We start from the raw sequence: 25,432 nt of genomic DNA, 5'->3' as shown, positions 1-25,432 counted from the left end.
AGAAGCAGTTGGTTTTCAGAAAGAAGAAAGGGAAGGAAAATCCATTGGGGAGGGGTTGGAATTGGTAGTGGTCTGTAAGGAATAATGTATTAAGTAAATTTTTGAACAGGGAATTTTTCTTTTCTAAAAGTTTTCTCTCTCCTGACTTAATCACCATCTTCTCCTACTTCCTTGTCAGAGTGAACATTTTGTGCTTTTACTTTCTGCTTTGAAGAAGATGGTGGGTTCTCCTGGCTATTATGCTGGCTTCCTCCTTCCTGTCTTCCTTCTCCAGGTGTCCACTTGGTACTCAACAGGTCAGTGTTCTCCCCCGGGCTTTGTATTTATTGGCCTGTTTTCAATGGCTCTTCTCAGATGATGAAAATACTTGGTCATCCATCAGTTGCCAGTGTGTCTCCTTTCAAAGACAGCCAATATTGGGAGGAAACTGTGACTGTGTTCTCACTAACAGAACATTGGAAAGTTCTGGCTGAAACTGGGAGTGAACTTTGCATCAGTGCCCTTTATTACTTTGGGTAGATCTTAAAAAACCCATATGTTTATCTGAATCTTCTTTGAATATGGGTGACTTTAGCCTGTTTAATTTTGATGTACTACTTATCATTTAAAAGTGTACTTTATAATGTTCATAATCCCAAGAAAACCCAAGTCTGAGCATAAAGAATTTGGACTCAGGATCTCTGGGCTCTATCTGGTTATGATCTTTGACAAAATTTTTTTTTCTGGGACTTAAGTCTTTCTTCCATAAATAGAAAGATCCTCAGGATAAAGTTTTCAGACTCCAGGTTTATAGAGAAACCATATATAAGATTAAATAATGACATTTTTTGTTAACATCTCTTTAATTTGATGTCAGTTAGGCAGGGAGTATTAAAATGTTTGATTTCCATACATATTGACTCAGCAGTTCTAGAAGAATTTATCATAAAGTGAAGCTCTCCCATGTATATATGTATATATGTATTAAATGGGGGCACCTGGGTAGCTCAGTCAGTTAAACAACTGACTCTTGATTTCTTCTTAGGTCATGATCTCACGGTGTGGAAATGGGGCCCAAAGTTGGGCTCCAAGCTGAGCTTGAAGTCTGCTTGGGTTTTTCTCTCCCTCTCTCTCTGCCCCCTCCTGCTTGTTCATGCTCATGTGTACATGGGCACAGGTGCTCTCTCTCTCTCTCTCTCTCTCTCTCTCTCTCTCTCTCTCTCTCTGTCTCAAAAAAAATCTTAAAAGAAAAGAAAAGAAATGAAAGGGACAGGGAGGGAGGCAAACCATGAGAGATTCTTGAATACTGAAAACAAACTGAGGGCTGAAGAGGGAGGAGGAAAGGAGAAGGGGGTGATGGTAGTGGAGGAGAGACACTTGTAGAGAAGAGCACTGGGTGTTATATGGAAACCAACTTGGCAATAAACTATTTAAAAAAAGAAAAAAAGAAAAGAAATGCAGGTGGGGTTTTTGTCTCATTCCCCCTCACTCATTCTCCCAATCCGTCTGATTTTCATGCAGCATCTGGGTTTTCTGTAAAGGGACCGGTTGAGCCCACCATGGTTCTGCTAGGCACAGACGCCACTCTGCCTTGCCAGCTGTCTCCTGAGCAGAACGCAGCCCACATGCACATTCGGTGGTACCGAACCCAACCGTCCCCTGCTGTGTTTGTGTATCAGAATGGACAGGAACAAAGTGGGGAGCAAATGCTCGAGTACCGTGGCAGGACAGAGTTGGTGACGGACTCCATCAGCAAAGGGGGTGTGGCCCTGCTAATCCAACATGTTCGTGCTTCTGATGGTGGCCAGTACCGGTGTCATTTTAAGGATGGTCACAGTTCCCAAGAAGCTGTTGTGGAGCTGCATGTTATAGGTATGTTAACTTGGCACAGATGTGTGCACCATGGTATAAAACAAGAGAAAAATGAGGACATCTGGATTCCTAACCTGGCATTTCTTATGATCTTTCATATATTGATATGTTAATTTACCTTGCAGGATATCAGTTTCCTAAACTATACAGTGAGAATATGAATACATACTCTATTCACTTTTAAACAGCAAAGAGGACAATATTTTTGGAGATGGTTTGGTATCCTAAAAGATCCCAGAAAATAAACTGACTAATATTAATTCAGATTAGTACTGACGCCCTCAGACATTAGTAAAATGTTTTCCAATAGGTAGGAAAAGACAATTTATAGAATTAAACTCCATTTTCTTACTAATTGTACCTGTTTTTTCCTGTCCTTGAAGTACCCCAAAGCTTTCTTAGTCCAAGTATAGTGCAAAGGCATCAAATTTATTTCAAAACTGAATCACAGTTTGGCCCAACGTTCACTGTGAGAGGTTTCTTGACCTCTGAGCTTCAGTTAGCTCATCAGACTAGTGAGGGCACTTCAGCCTTCAGCCTGAGAGGCTCCTAAACTCCAAGGACCACAAGCCTTAGAAGCATGCCTTCTCTTGTCAGGGTTGGGCTCTGTGCCTCGCGTTCACATGATGGGGCCTGAGGATGGTGGGATACAAGTGCTGTGCTCTTCAGATGGCTGGTTCCCAAAACCCAGGGTGCAGTGGAGTGACATGATGGGTGTGAAGCTACAGTCTCTCTCTGAGTCTCACATCCAAGATGAAGATGGACTCTTCCATGTGGAAGCATCTCTTGTGGTCACAGACAGCTCTCTGGGCAATGTGACCTGTTCCATCCAGAATCCCCTCTCTGGTCAGGAAAAAGTGTCAGCTGTCTTCCTCCCAGGTGAGTGAGGCACAAACCCCAAGGCAGAGTTGGGGGTGTGGTGAAGGCAGATAAGAGGGAAGGAGGGCTGAGGGAGCCTTGGAGAGAGGGCAGGACAGCCTCCAGGCTAGTCCTCACTGTGTCTTCACATGGCTGTGTCAGAGCCCTTCTTTCCCAGGATGTCTCCATGGAAGACAGCCCTGGCTGGGACAGTCCCTGTGCTGGTGCTCCTCCTCACTGGGATCAGCTACATTGGCTGGAGAGAACACCAAGCCAAAGAAAGAGAAGTAAAGAAAAGGAAGAAAGAATCTCAGGAAAGAGATCAGATGAAGAATGAAAAGGAAAAGGCACTTAATGCCAAAGGTAAATTGGGGCAGCAGGGCAAATCAGAGGTTCATGGAACAGCTGGGGGTGCAGGTTGTATAACATAGATGGGAAAATAAAAGGTTGCCAAAGTACCCCAAGGAAAACATGGTGTACCAAGAATTCAATAAAGCTGGGAATCCTATGGAAAGGAAAAAACCATGTCGGAAGCTTGGAGATTTGTGAGCAGTGGTCATCAGGCCTCTAAGGTGGGGCTCCTCAAACCCCACCATGCCCTGCATGCATCTGAACCCAACCTGTGCTGCTGTATCTCCTTGTGGAAATGTCTTCCCCACGTTCTCCCCCTAGTCTTCCTTCAAGAATAAGCTTCCGAAACACTTGGAAAAATCTTACATTCTCAGTGACCCCATGACATTTTCCATGTAATTTTTCCTAGCATTTGTCACTTTTAGATTGTCATTTCCTAGCACTTGTCAAGATTAGATTTCTAATCCTCATTTACTTAACTATGGGACCCTTTAAGGGAGGGCCACATGGAATTTATTCAGCTACTTCATGAACTCAAGATCAGCTAAAACCCAGTTTAATGGATTTTTAAAATCTCTTCTTTCAGAGAACCTCAAGGCAGACCTTGGTGAGTCTTGCCTCTTCTCCTGCCCTGTATACAATTTGCTCCTTTCTTTACATCTGTTCTGGGTCTCTCACTGAATGTTGTTTTTTTCAGAACAGCGAAAGGCACTATACCTTGCAGGTAAGTGGCTGGGTTTCCCACACCACTCAATGTTTTTACGTCCAACACTTTCTCACCTCCCTCTCCTCAGAGGGAAAGATTGAAAGATGTAATAGTGATTGGTGGGGGAAAAATAAGGGGGAAGGAGAAGAATGTGAGGCTCTGGATGTCTTGCCTTGTCTTAACTGGATTTGTTCTGTTTTAGATTGGAAGAAGGCCCTACTTTATCCTGGTAAGTAACTCTCTGGCTTAGATTTTGCTGTGTGCCTCTGATATTCTGAGTATAATAAGTGGAGACATAAATACACACAAGCACACATCCACCTGCAAGTTGTGAAGATTTTTTGGTACCAATCTATAGTACTTTGTATCTGGGAGCTTAAATATTCAAGTATTTTTCAGAGCTAAGCAGAAATAACTGTTGACTGGTAAATTCCATATGGCTAGAGTAGGACTCTACATAAATTGTTAACCTATCCACAATGGAGAAGGAAGAGAAAGAATTCAGAGTGATTTTGATGAGGTTTAAGAAGAATAAAGAATATCCTATATTATATCAGCATTCCTATATTGTGAATAAAGTTTAAAAGAGAAGGTAATATTATATTTTACATTTGGAAAAAAGCTATTATGATTTTATTTACTTTACCTATAAATAAAGATAGTAAAGTTCAATACACAGGAACAAGGTTTAAGTTTGAAAACGTTTGAAAAACAATCTTTCAAAATATTTTAATATCATTTGTAAAAATATGTTTATCTGGTAGTAGAAAGAATTGGCTATTTCATATCTTCTAATACCTGTGCCCATGTCTGTATGTGTTTAAAAGAGTGTATGTGCATGTATGATACAGAGTTAGACCTCAAAAGCATACCAGCATTCCTTGAACATATTATTGTGTAATTTTTATATGCAGTTATTGTGTTAGATGTTGGTGCATAGCCATGGTCTCTGGTCATTGAGAACTTAAAGTCTTTTGGGTGGTGCGGGGAGAGGAGTGGAGAAAGTTAAGAACCAGGCAAATGCACAGAGGCTGGTAAGTGTTTTGGTAAGACAGGATCAAGAAGCTCCTCCCAAACGTTAAAGTCAGGTAAGCAGTTTCTGTTTAGAGCTTTCTTTCAGGATCTGCTTTAAAATGTTCCATGATTCTACAAAAGAGAGCAAAGTATAGTAAGGATGAGGATATATGGATTTTAGTTCCAACTCTATCACTGACAACTGAGGAATTCAGTCATTTTTGCTTTCTTGACCTCAGCCTCCTTATTTCTAAAATGAAGAGATTGGAATACATGATCACAGATGTCCTTCTTGACTCATATATTCTATATAGAGAGTACTTCCCTTCTTCAAAGAGGACAAGTCAGTGAGATACCATCAAGAATTATGGATAAGTCCTTATCTGCCTATTGCCCCAAGACACTAAGAGAATATCCAATCTTTAAAGAAAATCATAAGTCTTATCATAAGAGAAGTGGCCCCAGGCAGAAGCAGATGTATTTTCTATCCTTAATGAGAAATCTGTCTCTAGAGAAAAATATTTAAAATCTGATTACAAGTGTTCAAATAAAAGAGGTTAGTTTAAAAGCCTTGGACATAAGCTTAAACTCTACTCTGAAGTGGTCATAGGCTGAGATAACCCTAAAATAAAATTGACAAATAATAAAATTAAATAAACAAAATGACATTTTGTAGCTTTCATCCTCAATGAGGAGTGCTACAAATGTCTTAAAATCATAGGTGCCTAGAACACTAGACCCTGCTCCGAGTGTTGTTCGGCGTTCTCCAGCATCAGGTCAGTTGAGGGAATTGTTTCTAATCTGAGACAGCAAGCAGGACGTACATCCTTTGTCCTCTAGTTCCTAAACACTGCAATTGTTCAAGGGGCTGAGAGGAGGAGAGAAAGAGAGTTGAGAAGAGACAACAATAAGCCAGGAGAGGAAGTGTGTACCTCCTCTTCATTCTGTGGGTATGGTTCCATCCAGTCTCAATTTGTATTGCTCTTTTACAGACTGGAGGAAGGAAAAGTTCCAGCCTGGTGAGTGGCCCTTTGTTTATCTTTTTGGCTCCTTTTCAATCTGCCCTTAATATCCCATTTTTCCCTCCTAACCTCGTCTCCTAGTCGAAAGGACAGAAGTACCATTATTCTGGTAAAGAGAGGGAATAACATGAAAATCATTAAGTGTTGGCCTAAACAGAACATTACTGCTTGGATTAGCCACTCTGGTTGTATTTCTGCCTTTATATATGCTTTCTCATCTGTGTGCGTATGTGGGGGGGGGGGGTCCACTTGGTTCTGAACAGAAATTGTAGCCCCTGTTGAGGCAATCCCCAACTGAGTAAAAAGTGCTCAAAATGATAAGAGCAACTCAATTTCTCTTTTTTAAAAAGTCAGCTGACATGGAGTCTGTTACTAATTGAAGAACATAGTTCTAATTTGTAAAGAACATGGAAAGAACACTACTCTTAAGTAAACACCGCAAGTCTCAGCTCACTGTGGTACTCTGTCAAGACATTGATAATAGCATGGGTAATATAAGAAGAGATAAGTAACATTGAACTGATGGTGAGAGCACTCCACAGCCCTGCCTCCCTCAACACACACATATTCAGGAGAGAGGTGTTCTTTCACTTGTTTTTCTAAGGTTTCACTTGCACAACAACTTTCTAAAATATATAATGTTGGCCCTTACCTTACCTTTTCTTTACCCCCAGCCCCTGTGACTGTAGATCAGGAAATCTTTCATAAGAATAATTCTGACTCAAAGAGAAAAGAGAACGTCAAAGAGGAAACACAAGATCTATCTCTCAGGGATAAGCGAGAAGACTGCAACCTTATCACACTGAAACAGGAAGGCTTCAGCTCAGGAAAGCATTACTGGGAAGTGGCTATTAGGGACACTGATGAATGGACCCTAGGCATTTATGAGAAGCCTCAGACAGCAGTGGGTTATCTACAAGACAAGAAATTCAGAGTCATAGAGAAGAAAGGACATGAATACAGGGCTCTCACCTATTGCTCTGAAAATATTTCTTTGCAAAAGTGTCTCCCGATAAAAAAGTGTCCACAAAACATTGTGATTTTTTTGGATTATGAGGATAATGACATTTCTTTCTATGACATGACTGAGGGCACCCACATCTTCTCCTTCACCCAGGCTAGTTTCTCTGGGTCACTCTATCCTTACTTCAACCTTAAATCCATGAAGCTTTCCTCATAGGCATAATATTAAGTGTCCTAAAGGAAGAACCCATACTATGAGGACAATAGCTCATTCTCTATAAACTCTAGAATGTTATTTTTTTTAAGTTTATTTCTTTTAAGAGAAAGAGAGTGGGGAGGGAGGGGCAGAGAGAGAGAGAGAGAGAGAGAGAGAGAGAGAGAGAGAATTTCAAGGAGGCCCCATACTGTCAGTGTAGAGTCTGATGCAGGCCTTGAATTCATAAAGCATGTGGGTGCCAGAAGACCATTACCTGAGCTAAAGTCAGATGCTTAATCAACTGAGCCACCAAGGCATCAGAGTTCTGATGGCTGACCTCAGACTCACTGATTATGAGGCCTCTTGGCCTGAAGCTCCAAGAGTCCCCATGACCAGAGTTTCTTACTATATCCAGTAGTACTTCTGAATTGCAGAGAAGAATCTTTTTGTTGTAGTTGTTGTTATATATGCTGTTTCTTGCTTTATATTTAATATATAACAGACTGATAATTTCCTAAAACAAATTATTGTAAAAATGAAGCCAATAAAAAATAAATGCATACAATTACAAGTTGTAATTAGTTTATTGTTAGACTCAATATTCTTTTTAAAAAGTTTTTGATGTTTATTTATTCTTAGAGAGAAGAAGAGGGAGGGAGAGCAGTGGAAGAGGGGCAGAGAGGGAGACACAGAATTTGAAGCAGGCTCCAGGCTCTAAGCCATCAGCACAGAGCTGGATGTGGGGCTTGAACCCACAAGCAGTGAGATGGTGACCCAAGCCAAAGTTGGACATTTAACCGACTGAGCCACCCAGGCACCCCTGGATTCAATATTCTTAAAATTACTCTGTCAACTTACCCAAAAATATTAGAAATACTCTACTTCTATGTTTGTCTCATAAAGAATTTGTAAGAAACCATTAATACAGTCCACTGGTATGTGAACCATACTTTAAGTAACACTGCTAAAGCAGTATTCAAAGGAGTAAAAGTTAGATAAACTTCCCCACATTTCCCAAAGTAACACGGAATAAAAGTGACAAAATAGTGCTATTTTCAGCACTGCTAGGGATTTACTCAGGGGATGCATAGGAGCACTTGTACCCCAATGTTTGTAGCAGCACTTTCTACAATAGCCAAATCATGGAATGAGCCTAAATGTCCATCAACTGATGAGTGGATCAAGAAGAGGTGGTGTATATATATATACAATGGAGTACTATATGGCAATGAGAAAGAATGAAATCTGGCCATTTGTAGCAAAGTGGTTGGACCTCGAGGGTGTCATGCTAAGCGAAATAAGTCAGGTAGAGAAGGATAGATACCATATGTTTGCATTCATAGGTCTAACAGGAGAGACCTGGCAAGGGACCATGGGAAGAGGAAGGGGGGAAGAAAGTGGGGGAGAGTGAGGGACACAGATCAAGGGAGACTATTGAATACTAAAAATGAACCATGGACTGAAGGGGGAGGGGGAGGGTGGGAGGGAGTGATGATCATGGTGGGGGGCGCTTGTGGGGAGAAGCACTGGGTGTTATATGGAAAGCAATTTGACAATAAACTATTAAAAAATTTAAAAAATAGTGCTATTTTCAAGTATTGAAGGAGAAAAGTTAAATTATAATGTGATACAAGCTAAGCTATATCTTAAATGCAAGGATAATTTGAAGAAAGAAAAAATAGATATCAATCACAATCCAATTCTAACAAATGTGGTGATATCAACATAATAGTCTTGGAAAACCAATGAGGTGAGAGCATATTGAGGTATTTTTCTTATTAGAGAGAGAGAGAGAGAGAGAGAGAGAGAGAGAGAGAGATGTTACTACTTTGTCCAAGATATTAATAAGGGTAATGATTATATATTTTTGGGAAATCTAGGTAAGGACATCAGCAGAGGTAAGGAAAGGGCCCTCTTCTCCTTCCAAAAAACTGTTATATTAAAATGAGATGACTAGAGGAAACAGTACTTAGTGTGAAACAAGGGCAAGAAGAGAATGTGTTCCTAGAGCAATACTGAAACCTGGTAAATTCTATGGATATGGGGTAGAGTGCCCAGAAGAGTCTTGCCCCAATGGCAGGGAATAATTAGCCCTAGACTAAAAACTGATCCAATACATATGAACAAATCTTAAAAGCAAGGCTCAAAAGGATCAAATTATTTATAAGAATCTAACTTCATTCCAGAGCAGAGCTCAAGTTAAAATTCAGTGTCGGATAGCCAATCAAAAATTACCAAGCTTATAAAGAAGCAGGAAAATTCAACTCATAATGAACAGAGAATCAATAAATCAAAATTGGGAATAGAGCCTAGATGGTGGAGAGGAAGGGAGCTCTGTAAACTTCGTCTGCCCATCTAGCAAACTGAAAAGGACAGTACTCTCATCTGCAAGAGAGGAAGGAGAAAATACAGACTCCAGAAAGAAGACAACTTCAAAGACGCCTGAGTGAGTGAGTGTGAACTGGGGAGATTGGAAAACGGGCCAACCCAACAGGGGCAGGGGAGGTGGGAGCCCAGCCCAACATGGAGCAAGAGCACAGAGTCCCTGAGGGACAAAGGGAAAAGAAAGAGAAACTGAACACACTCATAGTACTGTCTCTAGAGAAGAGATAAAGAACGTTTAACCCCTCTCAGAGAGAAAAACTCTCACTCCATATATAACTGCTGGGCAGCCCAAATCCCGAACCCGGGTGGCACAAGGGAAAAAACTTCCACCCCTGCACCATCCCAGCAAGGAGTCATCAGTGGCGGCCCCTGGGGCACGCACTTTGGCCTTGGCTGCGGGAGTGGGAACATACACCTCATTTCCATAGAGCATCTTGCCTCCAGCATTGGCCCCACAAATCCCGAATCCTGGGTGCCAACAGGGAAAAAACAGCCCCCACCCCTACGTGATCCTGGCAGGGAGTTGGCAGCGGCAGAGGCGGGGGCTGGCGCTCTAGCTGAAGGAGCATGCAGCTCATTTTTGGCAGTGCCCAGCGCCTCAGGCAGCAGCAGCACGAAACCCTGCTGGCAAGAGAAACTGCTCCCTCCCACTACACCATCGTAATCCTAGCTGGGGGCCGGGAGTTGGTGGCCATGTCTGTGAGGGCTCACACTTCGCCTCCTGCAGCGCACCTCACTTCTGACAGTGGCAGCACAAATCCCTGCTGGCGCCTAGAGAAGCTGCTCCCTTTCCCTATGAGATCCTGGCTAAGGAGCCAGCCGCCAAAGCAAATACATCTCATCTGTGGTAGCATCAAAGTTCATGAACTAGGATTTTGAAACGAGGCGGGCATGGAAATTCCAGCTTGGCTCAGCTGCAGCACAAGGAGATCTGACTCATTAGGGTGGCCTGCAGAGCTTGGTTCCAGTGGAGCTTGGGACTCCGTCACTCTACTCTCCACAACCACCACGGTGGGGCCTCCCAGAGCAGCCCCAGAGACCTAACACCAAACCACGGCTATCCACGAGGAGAAGCTGCTGCTTCTTTTTTCTTTTTTCTTTTTCTTTTTTTGTTTTTGTTTTTGTTTTGTTTGTACTTGTTTCATATTATTATTACCTTTTTACTTAATTTTTTAAAACTTTTACTCCTTATTTTACTTTTTCATTTCTCCCTCTTTTTTTTTCCTTCTTCCTCCTGCCATCCAGATATATTCTCCCATTTCTCATCCTTATCTCTCCCCTCAACTAGTTATACACATTTAGACTGACCATTGTCCTTTGTTGTCTCTGGCCCCTTTATATTATTTTTCTTTTTCTCTTCTTTTCTTCTCTTTCCTCTCCATTTTCTTTTCTTCCTTTGCTCCTTTTAATTTGTTTGTTTGATTTGTCAGTGCGTTTGCATGCTTCTATTCCCTCTGTGTTTGTCTATCTGTTTTCTGTCTCAGGGCTACCCCAAGAAAAAAGCCAAAGTGCGCATGACAGCAAGTCCCAAATACTGCTGAGTAGGGAAATAAAATAATCAAAGGCACAACATGAGAAACTGAAAGACACCATTAAAAGAATATTTCCTGAAAAGACAGGGCCTGGACAGGAAATAATAAGCCTCCTTTAACAGAGCAACACTAACAGGTGCACAGTGCACAACAAGCTTTTTAAAACTGACAAGAGACAGAAAACTAACCAAAATGACAAAACAAAGGAACTATCCCCTGAAGAATCTCCAGGAAGAAATCACATCCACAGACTGATAAAAACAGATCTAAACAACATAACGGAACAAGAATTTAAAAAGCTTGTCATAAAATTAATCGCTGAGGTTGAAAAAAGCATTAGAGAAGCAACTGAGACAATGATTAGGAACTTTGAAAACAGGTGTGATGAGTTACATATAAAGTTATAAAATGGCATTTATATACATTCTCAGACCACTGCTTGCAAAAATGTATTGGTAGTTTGTCATAACTAAATATCAATGGAATAAATATGCTGAAGAGGCTATTAGCAAAAGAAAAGAAGAAATTTTTTTCAGACATGGTCATTTTCCCTGAAGGGTCAGGGCAAGGGGTCTTACTACATAGATTTCCTTTGGGAAAGGGAGGGCCCTTGTGACAAATCACCTCATTGGTGCTGACTGGAAAATTCCAGGTAGATTGACTTAAAATCCCACACTTGGCAAGTTGAAACTACAATTAAATTGTGGTTTGCTGTCCTGGGGGCAAGTGATTCCATTTTGGGCCCATGGCTTTCTTGTTAATACAAAGATCCTTTTGACAGCTAATAACCAAACCAAAACTAATATTCAGTGTTTTAACAGTGTCCAGTGATGGAGAGAGAGAGAGAGAGAGAGAGAGAGAGAGAGAGAGAGAGAGAAGCAAGGGTCACCCAAAGCGGGGCTCCTATTGTTTTTTTACTGGAAATCGGGCTCATGATCACCTGAAGAGAGCTCGGGGTCACCCAAAGCAGGGCTCATGCTCACCTAAAGCAGAGCTTGAGCTCCCTGAAGTGGGTCTCATGCTCACCCAATGTGGAACTTGAACTCATAAACCATGAGATTAAGACCTAAGCCAAAAAGTCAATGCTTAATGACTGAGCTACTCAGGAGCCCAATAATATGTAATTTCACGTATAACATTTCATTAGATCTTTACAACACCTTGTGAATTTGGTATTATTCCCATTTTATAGGTGAAGAAAGCAAGACTTAAAATGTATGAACTGGAAAATAGTAAATCAAACTCTAACTAGTTCAGCTCCAGCGTTCACTATCTACTACAGAGAGGGTGTTTAAACCACAGAGAATGCAGCTGTCCTGAGACCAGCAATTCCAAATTTCAGAATGCAGTGCAGACCAATATTTTTTGACCATACCCATGCAAACCCCTTATACTGCAGTCCTTTTTAGTGAGGGTACTTACCTTATGATCATCCATTGCACTGCCCCCTCCTATACTCAGGCATTCATTGTGGACTATTAAAAACAAAACAAAAACCACCAGAAGTGACCTCCTATTAAGTAATAACTGAAGCTACATTGATAGTTTTGGAAAACCCACAAAGGAAAAAATCAAGCCATTTGTTCTGGAGACTTAAAAATGGTATCTAAAATATTAGTAGCCAGGCTGGAGTTAGACTTCCCTCTTCTTTTAATAGAAATGCCTCTGTAAGCTTATAGGCACAAAAGGATGTCTAAAATGTTCAGCAGCCTTATTTCAGACCACAACTTTTAAAATCCCCAAATTTCAGTGTAGAGATGGAATTTCAATGGTTATCAATAGACCTGAGATCATAAAAAGATTTTTCTAAAAATTACAGGTTGAGATGAAAACTTGACACTTCATATACTAAACTTTCCAGAATATTTCTTTCTTTCTTCCTTTTTTCTTTACTCAATATTTCAGGTTAGAAACAATGAAGGTTCTAATCAGAAGATGATCCACAATGAATTTATAAACTTGCATGCTAGAATGACAGGTAGAGCTCACAATCTTCTCATTTATCTATAAATAAAAATATTACACTGTATTTATTTACTTATTTTTTCATTTTATTTTAATCCAAGTTAGTTAATATATAGTGCAATAAGATTTAAAGATTTGAATTTAGTGATTCATCATTTACCTATAACACATAGTGCTCATCCCAACAAGTGCCCTTTTTAGCACCCATCACCCATTTAGCCCACCCCCTCCAGCAACCTTCAATTTGTTCTCTTTATTTAAGAATCTCTTATTGTTTGCCTCACTCTCTCTTTATTTTTGAGAGTGAAAGCATGATCAGGGGAGGTGTAGAGGGAGAAGGGAACAGGAGATCCAAAGTGAGCTCTGTGCCCAACGTGGGGTTCAAACTCATGAAGCCTGAGATCATGAATTGAGCTGAAGTTGGATTCTCAAATGGCTGAGATATCCAGGTGCCCCTCAGGGAAAAATATTAAATAGACTAGTTAACATAACAGACATAAGTAATGTGAAATGTTGGGGTTCGGTAGCAAATGGTCAAAAAAGACTTCTTGAAGTCTTTAGTGCAAAAAAGACGGTTTTATTAAAGTAATTTCAAGACCAGTGGGCAGAAAGCTGCACTGAAGTTGTGAGGGGTGACTGATTATATACTTTCAAGTTGGAAGGGTGTTCGGGATAGTGTAAGTCTCTAAGGAATTTTGAAGCAAAGTTTTCAGGACCTTGAGGCGTCATTTACTACTACTGTGTATATAAATCCTTAGTCATGAGACACTTCAAATGTATGTTCAGTGGACCATACGTTTAGAGGATGATTGATCTTGGGTGATAGAGATAAAGAAAATTTCCATAGGGATTTTTAAAGATCTTGGAGATCAAGCTAATGTCAAGCTAATGTTGTCTTTTGCCTCTAGCAAAGTATTAACATTGACCCAGTTGTGTTCATGGAGGAAGGTCACCCTGCCTTGTTCCAGTACTTGTCAATGGGTTCTAAGTTATAAGCAAGTTTAATTTTTTTTCTATATTTTTTTGCCTTTGTTCTCCATGTCATGTGAAAGTCTGGACTGACTTCTCTACATTTATAAGATGGCTATACATTTTATTTGGTGTAATTAGAGAGTAATGACCTTCAATTTCTTCATAAGCAAATGCTTATTCATGCAATCTCATTTCAAAGATCACTCTTGACTAATGTATTCTTTGAAGACAAAGTACTTAGAAGATAAACAAAATGAAGTAACACATTCAAGATGGAATCAAATGACTGTACCATTGCTTTACTTCAAGGCCGGTTATACTTTAATTGCCCTTATCCTTTTTATTAGCATACAAGTTTTATGGGTGAGGCACCACAATATCTCTATACTCATGAAGATAGAGATATTGATATAGAACACTCAGCTAATTGTGAGTGAAGCTCTTAATGAGAAGAACAGAGTTCAAATATTGCCCACATTGCTATTTTGGTGGATGTGATAAAATGGTCCTTGAACAATGCATTCCACTTTACCCCCCTCTGTTTTGAAAGCTTAGCCTGAGCCACTAGATAAAGAATAGGAGGCATGGAGATGTCAACCTAGGTCTGTGGGTACACTGTAAAATCATTTGAGAATATTTTGTAAATTACTGACTCATAGCTCTATTCTCTGTTCTTCTCCCCCCGTTCCAAGAGACTTCTGTTTTATTAGTCTCATGTGGGACCTTGGCCATGGCACTTTTTGTAAAGCTCTTCTGATAAATCGAGCAGGAAGTTGGAATTGAATACTGCTGATAAAGAAATAGTGTTAATATTTCAAACCAGCTGAGTAGCCAAGTGGACTATGATGACAGGCTTTATTGTGTTGTACCACTTAGAATATATATTTCTAAGAAAGGACAATGAGAATTGGAATATGGCTTGTTGGCTTATATTTAAAATTTTTTTGTATTTTATTTTTTGATTGTGGTGATATATAAGAAGTCTGCAGTTCTTTTCCTAATTCCATTTCCTCTGCCTGTTCTCATTCAACCCAACATAAGAGATGTTATGAATTACCATAATTCAAGAATAATAAGATACTTCCTCTATTAAGATTATTCCTGGTTTTTCTAAAAGGTTAGGGAAGAGGGGAGAAAATAAAGCTTCTTTACATAAGGCTGGGTGTCCTGCTCCCTCAGTCAGTCGCACGTTGAGGCGCCAATATGTCGTGTCCCGCCCCAGCCAGCAGGGCAGAGAATCGTCGTGGGTTCTTGATCCTGAGAGAGGGAAAGAAAGAGCAGGAAGGGGGAGCGCAGAGAGTAAGGACAAAACACACGGAATCCGATCAAGCCTCTTCCTTTATTCAGAAAAAACTGTATCTTATAAAGATTTCAAGGCGGGAAAACAAGGCAGCTGACCTAGGTCGGTTGCTAGGAAACAGGGTTAAGGGATTACGGCTGGAGTAAAAGAGGAACCAAACTAAAGTGTTTTAGCACAGCGCCTGAGGGGCTGATACTACCCTGCCTGCAGGCGGTTAATCTTTGATCTTCTGGCTTCTCCTCTGACAGGGAGTGGCGCTCCCCTGCCTATTTGCAACTCCCCTCAGGGAGTGACATATCCGGCCAGCAAATGGCCAAGCAGCTGAGTCTTTGCCGCTTCGCACAGCTGGGCAGGTGAAAAAGTCTGAAGAAGTAAAGCTCCAACTGTCACTACCTAAGAAAGATTGAGTAAAGTAGAGAGGTTCTGCTTTAGATTTTGGGTGAACATTGTTGGAAAATAACACTGGTGAGTACATTCCTTTTAGGCAAGCTTTTCCTCCCCATCAATAGGTTAAGTAGAGATTTTAAGGGAAAAGATGGAAAGTAACCTTTCTCTGTCAGGTACTGTCAAGAGATTTAAAACATTTTGCATACTTCTGATTGACAATTTGCATTTCAAATTCATGAGATAAAGCAAAATTATCCTGTGCCTAGGCACAAGGCATCAATAACGAAATTAGAATGAGGTACAAGGCAAAAATACATAATAGTCCTATAAGAACTCTGTCCTTTCTCCCTCTCACCTTCTTCCCATTATTGACTTGGGCTCTTGGATAGGCATGTAGAACAATGAAAATTGGTATTTGTAGAGGCAAAGTCTCACACAGAAATTACTAGTTGTCTATAGTGGAGTGAATGTCTATGATTTACCAACTAAACCTCAAGCTAGGATAATGCCATGATGAGCAGTATTTTGGAAATAACAGTGAGATTCTTGTATCAGAGGAGACAGGGACTTGGGTAGTTTTGCTTGTAATTTGTCATAAGGTTCCAGTCAAGGTTTTGGCTAGACCTGCAGCCATATGAAGGCTTGACTGGGGCTGGAAAATCTGCTTGCAGGAAAGTTCATTCACATGGCTATTGATGAAGGCCTCAGTTACTCAACATGTCTGCCTTTCCACTGAGCTCCTTAGAATCTTCAAGATAAGTAGTTGAGCAAGTGATGAGAGAAAAAAAGATCAGAACTATAATGTCTTCTAAAGCTTGTTCTTGGAAGTGATATACCATCACTTCTGCTATTTCAGTTAATCATACAGATGTCCAGACCAATCTTGGTAAAATGTGAGAGAAGATTGTGCAGGAGTGTAGTTACTGGGAGAGTTGAGGGACATTGGGACCATTGTGGACTCTGGTTACCATATCTTCCCAGAAAGCAAGACATTTTCATTATTTCCTGCTCCAGTGGTGACAGTGGTTTTGCATTTTTAAAAAATCAACCTTATTTTCCCTATTTTTCACATAAAACAGAGGGATTGTCATCTTATACAAGAAAACTATATCTTACTGCCACAGGAATATAGTAGTAAAATAGGATTTCTTTCTTTTGAAAGGATAATTCTAAGGGAGAATTTCAGGGCTTTTGTTCCATATTTGTGAAGCAGAATTTTTAAAAATATAAGACTGAAGAAATTGTGGATAGAAGAAGGCCTGGTTACAATGAAAAGGAGAAAAATAATTTTCTTTTTTCTGTCTTACCCAGACTTTAATGATATAAAGTGAATTAGGATGAGTCTTTCTTACAATTCAAAAGTTTTAAAGATCCAGCAGGATTGTCTGGGGTTCTACCTTCAAACTAAAAATTGTTCAGGTACCTGGTTTTTTTTTTTTATGATTCAGGTATAATTTACAGACAAATATTTTTATAAGCCCAGGTCCTAAGTATAAACTAATAAATTTTGACAAGTGTTTATACCCAAATAAACCACACTTCAATGAGGATTTAGGATATCAGTTTTCCCCAGGTAACCATGGTCTAATTTCTATCCTCAAGGTTTACTTTTGCCTTTTCAAAAACTTTTATAACTGTAATAAGACACTATTGTGTCTAATTTCTCTCATCGCACATACAGTTGTTGAGACTATGCATACGGTATAAACTATTTGTATGTTGATAATTTTTTCCTTTTACATTTTTGAGTTGAATTCCATGGTAGGAATACACCACAATTTTTCCACCCATTTTCCTGCTAATGGGCATTTGGGATATTCCTAGGTTTTGGCTCCTATGAATAAAGTTCCTATATGGATTTGCTGTAAACTCTACTGTGGACATATTTAATTTCTCTGATAATTTTATTTTCATTCCTTGTCATTTATTGTCAAAAAAAATTTTATACCACCTAAGATCACATACTTTTTGTTGTTACTTCTGTGTTACTTGTTTTTAATTTTTTGTTTTTGCTTTATTCTGTTAATGTAGTGAGTTGCATTCATTCTTTTATTAACATTATATGAAACTTGCATTTCTAGAATTAAACTATATTTGTTCATTATGTATTATGGTTTTGATTTATTGCTGGCTTTGACCTACTACCATTTTCATTAGCTTTTTTTCATCTGTGCAACCCATTCTGTGGATTGTCTTTTCACTCTCTTGATAGTATCTTTTGATGTACAAAAGTTAAAGTAGCCTAATTTATGTAATTTTTCTTCTGTTGCCTGTGTTGTTGAAGTCATATTGAAGAAATCATTGCGAAATTGAAAGTCATAAAGTTTTATCTACTTTTATTGTAATGGTTTTATAACTTTAACTCTTAAATTTAAGGTTTCTTGTCTGTTTTAAATTAATTTGTGTATATGGTATAAGGTAGGGGTCCAACTTTCTTCTTTTGCATATGGATATCAAACCTTCAGAGCACTATTTGTTGAAAAGACCATTCTTTTCACATTGAATGATCTTGGCAACCTCATCAAAAATTGTTTTACCATATCTGTGACATATTACTTCTGGCCTCTCTGTTTTGTTTCATTGCTCTATGGGTCTATCCGTATGCCAGTACCATTCTGTTTTGGTTACTGTGGCTTTGTGGTAAGATTTTAAACCATGAAGTGTGAGTCCACCAACTTTGAGGGCTTTTTTTAATGTAAAAAATTGTATTTACTTAGAAGCACTTAAAAGGTCAACAAAGCAGCTATAACTTTTTTTTTCAATTACAGAATGTTATTGTTAACAAAACAATTATTTCATATAAGTAGCTTCGGAGACAACTGAAGATGTAAAACTACCATCCCCAATGTAACTAATTTGTGCTGTGCACTAACAAAAATCTGCTTTAAATGTCCATGTCAATTTAAAACCCCTATACTACACCAGGCAAGGTTAGTGGCTACTGAAAATACCACAAGGACAGGGCTATCTAAAGACACATTCAGTACTGTGTTAATTTATACCAAAAAAGACACTGTGCAGTTTAAAACTACATCTTACATGGCCTTACATTTCAATTTTTTTTCTTTAAAAAAACTGAGTATTGTACAGGGGAGTTAAATGCTTTATAGGCAAAAAAAAAATGCACTAGAACCAACTTACTCATCACCATCATCGTCTTCATCTTCTTCCTCCTCCTTATCCTCCTACTCTCCTTCTTTTTCTTGCTTTTTTGCAGCCTCAATGACTCCCTTCTTTGCTGCACCAGGCTTTCCTTTAGTTCAGTATCCAGTAATACACTTTTTGTATTTTTCCTTCAGCTTGGCAGCCTTATTTTCATAAGACTGCTTGTCCTCTTCAACAATATTATTCCAAATCTCTCCCAGTTTCTTTGCAATATCACCAATTGATAGGCCAGAATGTTCTCCTTTGGCTTTTGTGTGATAGAACAAAACAAGCGGAAGGCCAAAGGAGGCCTCTTGGGTACTCTAGGGTCCTTGAACTTCTTTTTTGTTTTCAAAAATTTTTGACTATAAATTTTCCTTTCTCTTTCATATAAATTTTCCTTTCTCTTTCATAATGAGCCTTGTCTGCCTTTGCAATGTCTTCAATTTTCCTTTCTCTTTAGTTGACATCATGTACCACTTCTCTGACCAATTCTTAGAAAAGTGAGAACTTGACTGAAACATCTATATGCTTCTTCTGGAGCTTCTCTTGATGTTTGCATGGAGAGTGCGTATCATGACATTTTCTTCTCTGCTTCTTAGGGTCTCCTCTGCACATGTTTAATTATTGTCCTCAGTGAGGCACAGAATTGCCCAATGCTTGGCTGACTCTCACTTGCCCCTGAACTACCTCTATGGAGCTCATTTTACTGCAATGGCTATGAGAGTGAGAGCCAAACACAGCATCTTTGTTGTTTTTCAAGATTATTTTAGTTACTTGGGATTTCTTGAAATTCACATAAACCTTAGGATGGCAATGATATTTTTCTTTTCGTACTTTAAATATATTATTCCTCTCTCATTTGGGTTACACTATTATAAGTGAGACATATGCTGTCATCCTTATATTTGTTCCAATTTATGTAATGTTGCTTTTTTTTCTGTGATGCTTGTGAGATTTTTTTAATCACTGATTTTGATAAATTTGATTATGTTTTGACTTAACATGGTCAATCTTTCCTAAACTTCTTGAACATATGAAATATAATTATACTAACTTTTAATGTCTTTACTAATTCTATCATCTATGTCACTTCTGGTTACTTGCCAATTGATTGATTTTTCTCCTACTTGTGGGTCACATTTTCTTGCTTCTCTGAATGATTGGTAACTTTCAATTGGATGTCAAACATTGTTAACTTCCTTTATTATATAATAGATATTTTACATTCCATAGTTTTGAAATTTCTCCTAAAACACAATTTCTTGGCATGATTTGATCCTTTGGGGCATTAATTTTAGGATTATTAGGCAGAATCTAAAACTATGTTTAGTTTGGAGCTAAATTCTCCCCACTACTAAAGTAAGACTGTTCTGAGTACTCTACCTGATGTCTCATGAGTTGTGAGGTTTTCCACTTCGACTAATAGAAACAAGAAGTATTCTGGACCTTGTGTGGACTCCATTGATTGTTCCCTCTAATCTTCTCAGGTGGTTTCTTCTCCAACCTTGGGTAGTTTCCATATATATATATTCACTGTTCAATGTTCAGCCAAAGACCTAAGGGGAGTCTTCTGCTGCTCTCTGGGATATTTTCTCCCTCTGTGTGTGCAGTTGTTTCCTCTCTGGGACTTGTTAAACTCTAGCAACTTTTGTTTTCCCTGGATTCCTAGATTGATTCATCGAATCAGAGAGAGAAAGCTAGGTTATTCTAGGGTTCCTGGAAACTTTTCTCTAGGCAGTCAACTTGGGTAAATTGTAGGGCTTACTTCATTTGTTTTCTACCTCTCAGATATCATTGTCCTTCAATGTCTAGTGCTGAATGTTTCAAAAGTTAGTTTTTCATGTATTTTATTCAGGGTTTTTGTTGTGATGGTTATTGTTATTTCAGGCCCTTGTTACCCTATCTTGATCAAAAGCAGGAATCGTATGCTTAGATTTTGAATGAGATTTTATTGAATCCATATGCCAATTTTGTGAGAATTTAAATCTTTTAATAGTAAATATTTTTATTTTTTAAATTAATTAATTAATTTTTAAGGTTGCATCCAAGTTAGTTAGCCTATAGTGCAACAATGATTTCAGGAGTAGATTCCTTAATGCCCCTTACCCATTTATCTCTTCCTTCCTCCTAAAATCCCTCCAGTAACCCTCTGTTTATTCTCTATATTTATGAATCTCTTATGTGTTGTCCCCCCATTTTAATATTATTTTTGCTTCCCTTCCCTTATGTTCATCTGTTTTGTATTTTAAATTCCTCATATGAGTGAAATCTCATATTTGTCTTTCTCTGATTGACTAATTTCAATAGCATAATACCTTCTAGTTCCATCCATGTATTTGCAAATGACAAGATTTCGTTCTTTTTGATTGCTGAGTAATACTCCAGTGTGTGTGTGTGTGCGTGTGTGTGTGTGTGTGTGTACATATACTGCATCTTCTTTATCCATTCCTTCATCAATGGATATTTGGACTCTTTCCATCCTTTGGCTATGGTCTATAGCACTGCTATAAACATATCCCTTGGATAAATACCTAGTGGCGCAATTGCTGGGTTGCAGGGTAGTTCTATTTTTAATTTTTTGAGGACTCTCCATAATGTTTTCCAAAGTGATTGCACTAGTTTGCATCCCTCCCACCAGTGCAAAAAAAATCCTCTTTATCCACACCCTCACCAACATTTATTGTTACCTAAATTGTTAATGTTAGCCAATCTGACAGGTGTGAGGTGGTATTTCGTTATGATTTGGATTTGTATTTCCCTAATGATGAGTGATGTTGACCATTTTTTCATGTGTCTGTAATCCATCTGTATGCTTTCTTTGGAGAAGTGTCTATTCATGTCCTTTGCCCATTTCTTCACTAGATTATTTGGTTTTGGGTGTTGAGTTTGATAAGTTCTTTATAGATTTTGAATACTAGCCCTTTGTCTGATATGTCATTTGCAAATACCTTCTCTTATTCCATTGGCTGCCTTTTAGTTTTGCTGATTGTTTCCTTCACTGTGCAGAACTTTTTATTTTGATGAGGTCCCAATAGTTTATTTTTGCTTTTGTTTCCCTTGCCTCCAGAGATGTGTCTAGTAAGAACTTGCTGTGTCCAAGCTCAAAGAGGGTGTTTCCTGTTTTCTCCTCTAGGATTTTGATGGGTTCCTGTCTTACATTTAAGTCTTTCATTCATTTAGAGTTTATTTTTATGTATGGTGTAAGAAATTGGTCCTGTTTTATTCTTCTGCATGAATGACCAGGTTTCCCAGCACCATTTGCTGAAGAGACTGTCTCTATCCCATTGGAAATTCTTTTCTGCTTTCTTCAAAGATTAGTTGGCCATGTGTCTGTGGGTCCATTTCTGGGTTCTCTATTCTGTTCCATTGATCTGAGTGTCTGTTTTTGTGTCAGGACCATACCATCTTGACAGCTTTATAATACATCTTGAAGTCTGGGATTGTGATGTCTCCAGCTTTGGATTTCTTTCTATCTTTTTTTCAAGATTATTTTGACTTTTTGGGGTCTTTTCTGGTTCCATACAAATTTTAGGATTGTTTGTTCTAGTTCTGTGAAGAATGCTGGTATTATTTTGATAACTATTGCATTGACTATGTAGACTGCTTTGGATAGTATTGACATTTTAACAATATTTCTTTTTCCAATTCAGGAGCATAAAATATTTCCCCTTTTTTCTGTGTGTTTTCTTCAATTTCTTTCATAAGCTTTCTATAGTTTTCAGTGCATAGCTTTTTCCACCTCTTTGGTTAGGTATATTCCTATAGGTATTATGCTTTTTTGTTTTATCCCATTGTAAATGGGACCGATTCCTTGTTTTCTTTTTCGGTTGCTTCATTATTGGTGTATAGAAATGCAACTGATTTCTGTGCATTGATTTTATATTCTGTGACTTTGTTGGATCAGTTCTAGCAATCTTTGGATGGAATTTTTGGGATTTCCACATACAGTATCATGTCATCTGTCAGGAGGGAAAGTTTTACTTCCTCCTGGCTAATTTGGATGCCTTTTATTTCTTTGTGTTGTCTGAATGATGAGGCTAAGACTTCCAATAATATGTTGAATAACATTGGCAAGAGTGCCTATCCCAGTCATGTGGGTATCCTGACCTTAGGGGGAAAGCTCTCAGTTTCTCCCCTTTGAGGATGATATTAGCAGTGGGTCTTTCATATATGGCTTTTATGATCTTGATGTATGATCTTTCTGTCTCTACTTTCTTGAGGGTTTTTACCAAGAAAGGATGCCATATTTTGTCAAATGCTTTCTCTGACTCTGTTGAAAGGATCATGTGGCTCTTGTACTTTCATTATTGATGTGATGTATCACTTTGGTTTGTGGTTGTTGAACCAGCCCTGCACCACAGATAAAAATCTCACTTGGTCGTGGTGAATAATTCTTTTAATGTTTGTTGGATTTGGTTGGCTAATAGGTTTTTGAGCATGTTTGAATCCATGTCCATCTGGGAAATTGGACTGTAATTCTCCTTTTTAGTGGGGTCTTTGTCTGGTTTTGGAATCAAGGTAATGCTGGCTTCATAAAATGAGTTTGGAAGTTTTCCTTCCATTTCTACTTTTTGGAACAGCTTCAAAAGATTAGGTGTTAATTCTTTAATTGTTTGGTAGAACTCCCTGAGAAAGCCATCTGGGCCTGGACTCTTGTTTTCTGGGAGATTTTTGATTACTAATTCAATTTCTTTGTAGGTTATGGGTATACTCAAATTTTCTATTTCTTCCTTTTTCAGTTTTGGTAGTTTATATGTTTCTAGGAATTTGTCCCCTTCTTCCAGATTGCCCATTTTATTTGTGTGTAATTGCTTATAACTTCTCTTTGTATTGTTTGTATTTCTGCTGTGTTGGTTGTGATCTCTCCTATTTCATTCTTGATTTTATTTGTTTGAGTCCTTTTCTTTTTCTTTTTGATCAAACTGGTGAGGGGTTTATCAATTTTGTTAATTCTTTCAAAGAACCTGCTCCTGGTTTCACTAATCTGTTTTACTATTTTGGTTTTCTTTGTTTGTTTCTTGTTTGTTTTGATAGCATTGATTTTTGCTTTAATCTTTAGTATTTCCTGTATTCTTCTGGTTTTGAGGGTTTTTTATACTAGTTTATTGTCAAATTGGTTTCCATATAACACCCAGTGCTTCTCTCCACACGTGCCCCCCTCCATAACCATCACCCCTTTTCCCCCTCCTGCTCCACCTTTAACCCTCAGTTCATTTTCAGGATTCAATTGTCCCTCATGATTCGTGTCCCCCTCTCTCCCCAACATTCTTTCCCCCTTCCCCTCCCTCTGTTAGGTTTCTCCTGTTAGACCCATGAGTGCAAACATACAGTATCTGTTCTTCTCTGCCTGACTTATTTCACTTAGCATGATACCCTTGAGGTCCATCCACTTTGCTACAAATGGCCATATTTCATTCTTCCTCATTGCCATGTACTATTCCATTGTGAATATATACCACATCTTCTTGATCCACTCACATTTAGGCTCTTTCCATGTTTTGGCTATTGTTGACAGTGCTACTATGAACATTGGGGTACATGTGTCCCTATGTGTCAGCACTTCTGTATCGTTTAGGTAAATCCCTAGCAGTGCTATTGCTGGGTCATAGGGGAGCTCTATCGATAGTTTTTTGAGGAACCTCCACACAGTTTTCCAGAGCAGATTCACCAGTTTACATTCCCACCAACAGTGTAGGAGGGTGCCTGTTTCTCCATATCCTCACCAGCATCTATAGTCTCCTGATTTGTTCATTTTAGCGACTCTGACTGGTGTGAAGTGGTATCTCGGTGTGGTTTTTATTTGTATTTCCCTGATGATGAGTGATGTTGAGCATCGTGTCATGTGCCTGTTGGCCATCTGGATGTCCTCTTTGGAGAAGTGTCTGTTCATGTCTTCTGCCCATTTCTTCACTGGATTATTCAGTTTTAGGGTGTGAGGTGTGGTGAGTTCCTTGTAGATTTTGGATACCAGCCCTTTATCTGATATGTCATTTGCTACTATCCTATCCCATTCTGTCCATTGCCTATTAGTTTTTTTTTATCATTTCCTTTGCCTTGCAGAAGCTTTTTATCTTGATGAGTTCATTTTTGTTCTTGATTCCTTTGTCTTTGCGAATGTGTCGAGGAGGAGATTGCTGTGATTGAGATCATGGAGGCTATTACCTGCTTTCTCCTCTAGGATTTTGATGGTGTCCTGTCTCACATTTAGGTCTTTTATCCATTTTGAGTTTGTTTTTGTGTATAGCATAAGAAAGTGGTCTAGTTTCATTCTTCTGCATGTTGCTGTCCAGTTCTCCCAACACAACCTGCTAAAGAGGTTGTCTTTTTTCCATCGGATACTCTTTCCTGCTTTGTCAAAAATTAACTGCCTGTACATTTGTGGGCCCAGTTCTGGGTTCTCTATTCTATTCCATTGGTCCATGTGTCTGTTCTTGTGCCAGTACCATACTGTCTTGACGATGACAGCTTTGTAGTAGAGGCTAAAGTCTGAGATTATGATGCCTCCCGTTTTGGTTTTCTTCTTCAATATTACTTTGACTATTCGGGATTTTTGTGGTTCCATACGAATTTGAGGATAGTTTGTTCTAGCTTTGAGAAGAACGCTGGGGCAATTTTGATGGGGATTGCATTGAATGTGTAGATTGCTTTGAGTAATAATGATATTTTAGCGATATTTATTTTCCAATCCATGAGCACGGAATGCTTTTTCCATTTCTTTGTGTCTTCTTCAATTTCTTTCATAAGCTTTCTATAGTTTTCAGCATACAGGTCCTTTACATCTTT

The 25,432-nt window shown here is 38.8% G+C and overlaps 1 protein-coding gene across 1 annotated transcript; it reads left to right on the top strand.

The window, feature by feature from the left end:
• The first annotated feature begins 217 nt into the window (after positions 1-217).
• Positions 218-6,982, top strand: LOC115295211 (butyrophilin-like protein 1). Its single transcript, XM_029943155.1, has 9 exons — positions 218-296; positions 1,501-1,851; positions 2,449-2,730; positions 2,872-3,072; positions 3,647-3,667; positions 3,758-3,784; positions 3,969-3,995; positions 5,773-5,799; positions 6,477-6,982. The coding sequence occupies exons 1-9, from the start codon at positions 218-220 to the stop codon at positions 6,980-6,982; spliced, it is 1,521 nt and encodes a 506-aa protein (XP_029799015.1).
• The last annotated feature ends 18,450 nt before the right edge of the window (positions 6,983-25,432 follow it).

The sequence above is a fragment of the Suricata suricatta genome, chromosome 7 (assembly GCF_006229205.1).
Source record: "Suricata suricatta isolate VVHF042 chromosome 7, meerkat_22Aug2017_6uvM2_HiC, whole genome shotgun sequence".
NCBI classification, from domain to species: Eukaryota; Metazoa; Chordata; class Mammalia; order Carnivora; family Herpestidae; genus Suricata; species Suricata suricatta.
Note: the sequence above shows the minus strand (reverse complement) of the source record. Positions and strands in the feature narration are given on the sequence as shown.

What these genes read in the sequence shown, in the direction of transcription:
- LOC115295211 (XM_029943155.1), top strand. Translation starts at nt 218, where the DNA reads ATGGTGGGTTCTCCTGGCTATTATGCTGGCTTCCTCCTTCCTGTCTTC. An exon ending in AAAGGCACTTAATGCCAAAG is followed by an intron (nt 3,073 to 3,646) that starts GTAAATTGGGGC and finishes CTCTTCTTTCAG; the next exon opens with AGAACCTCAAGGCAGACCTT. An exon ending in AAAGGCACTATACCTTGCAG is followed by an intron (nt 3,785 to 3,968) that starts GTAAGTGGCTGG and finishes GTTCTGTTTTAG; the next exon opens with ATTGGAAGAAGGCCCTACTT.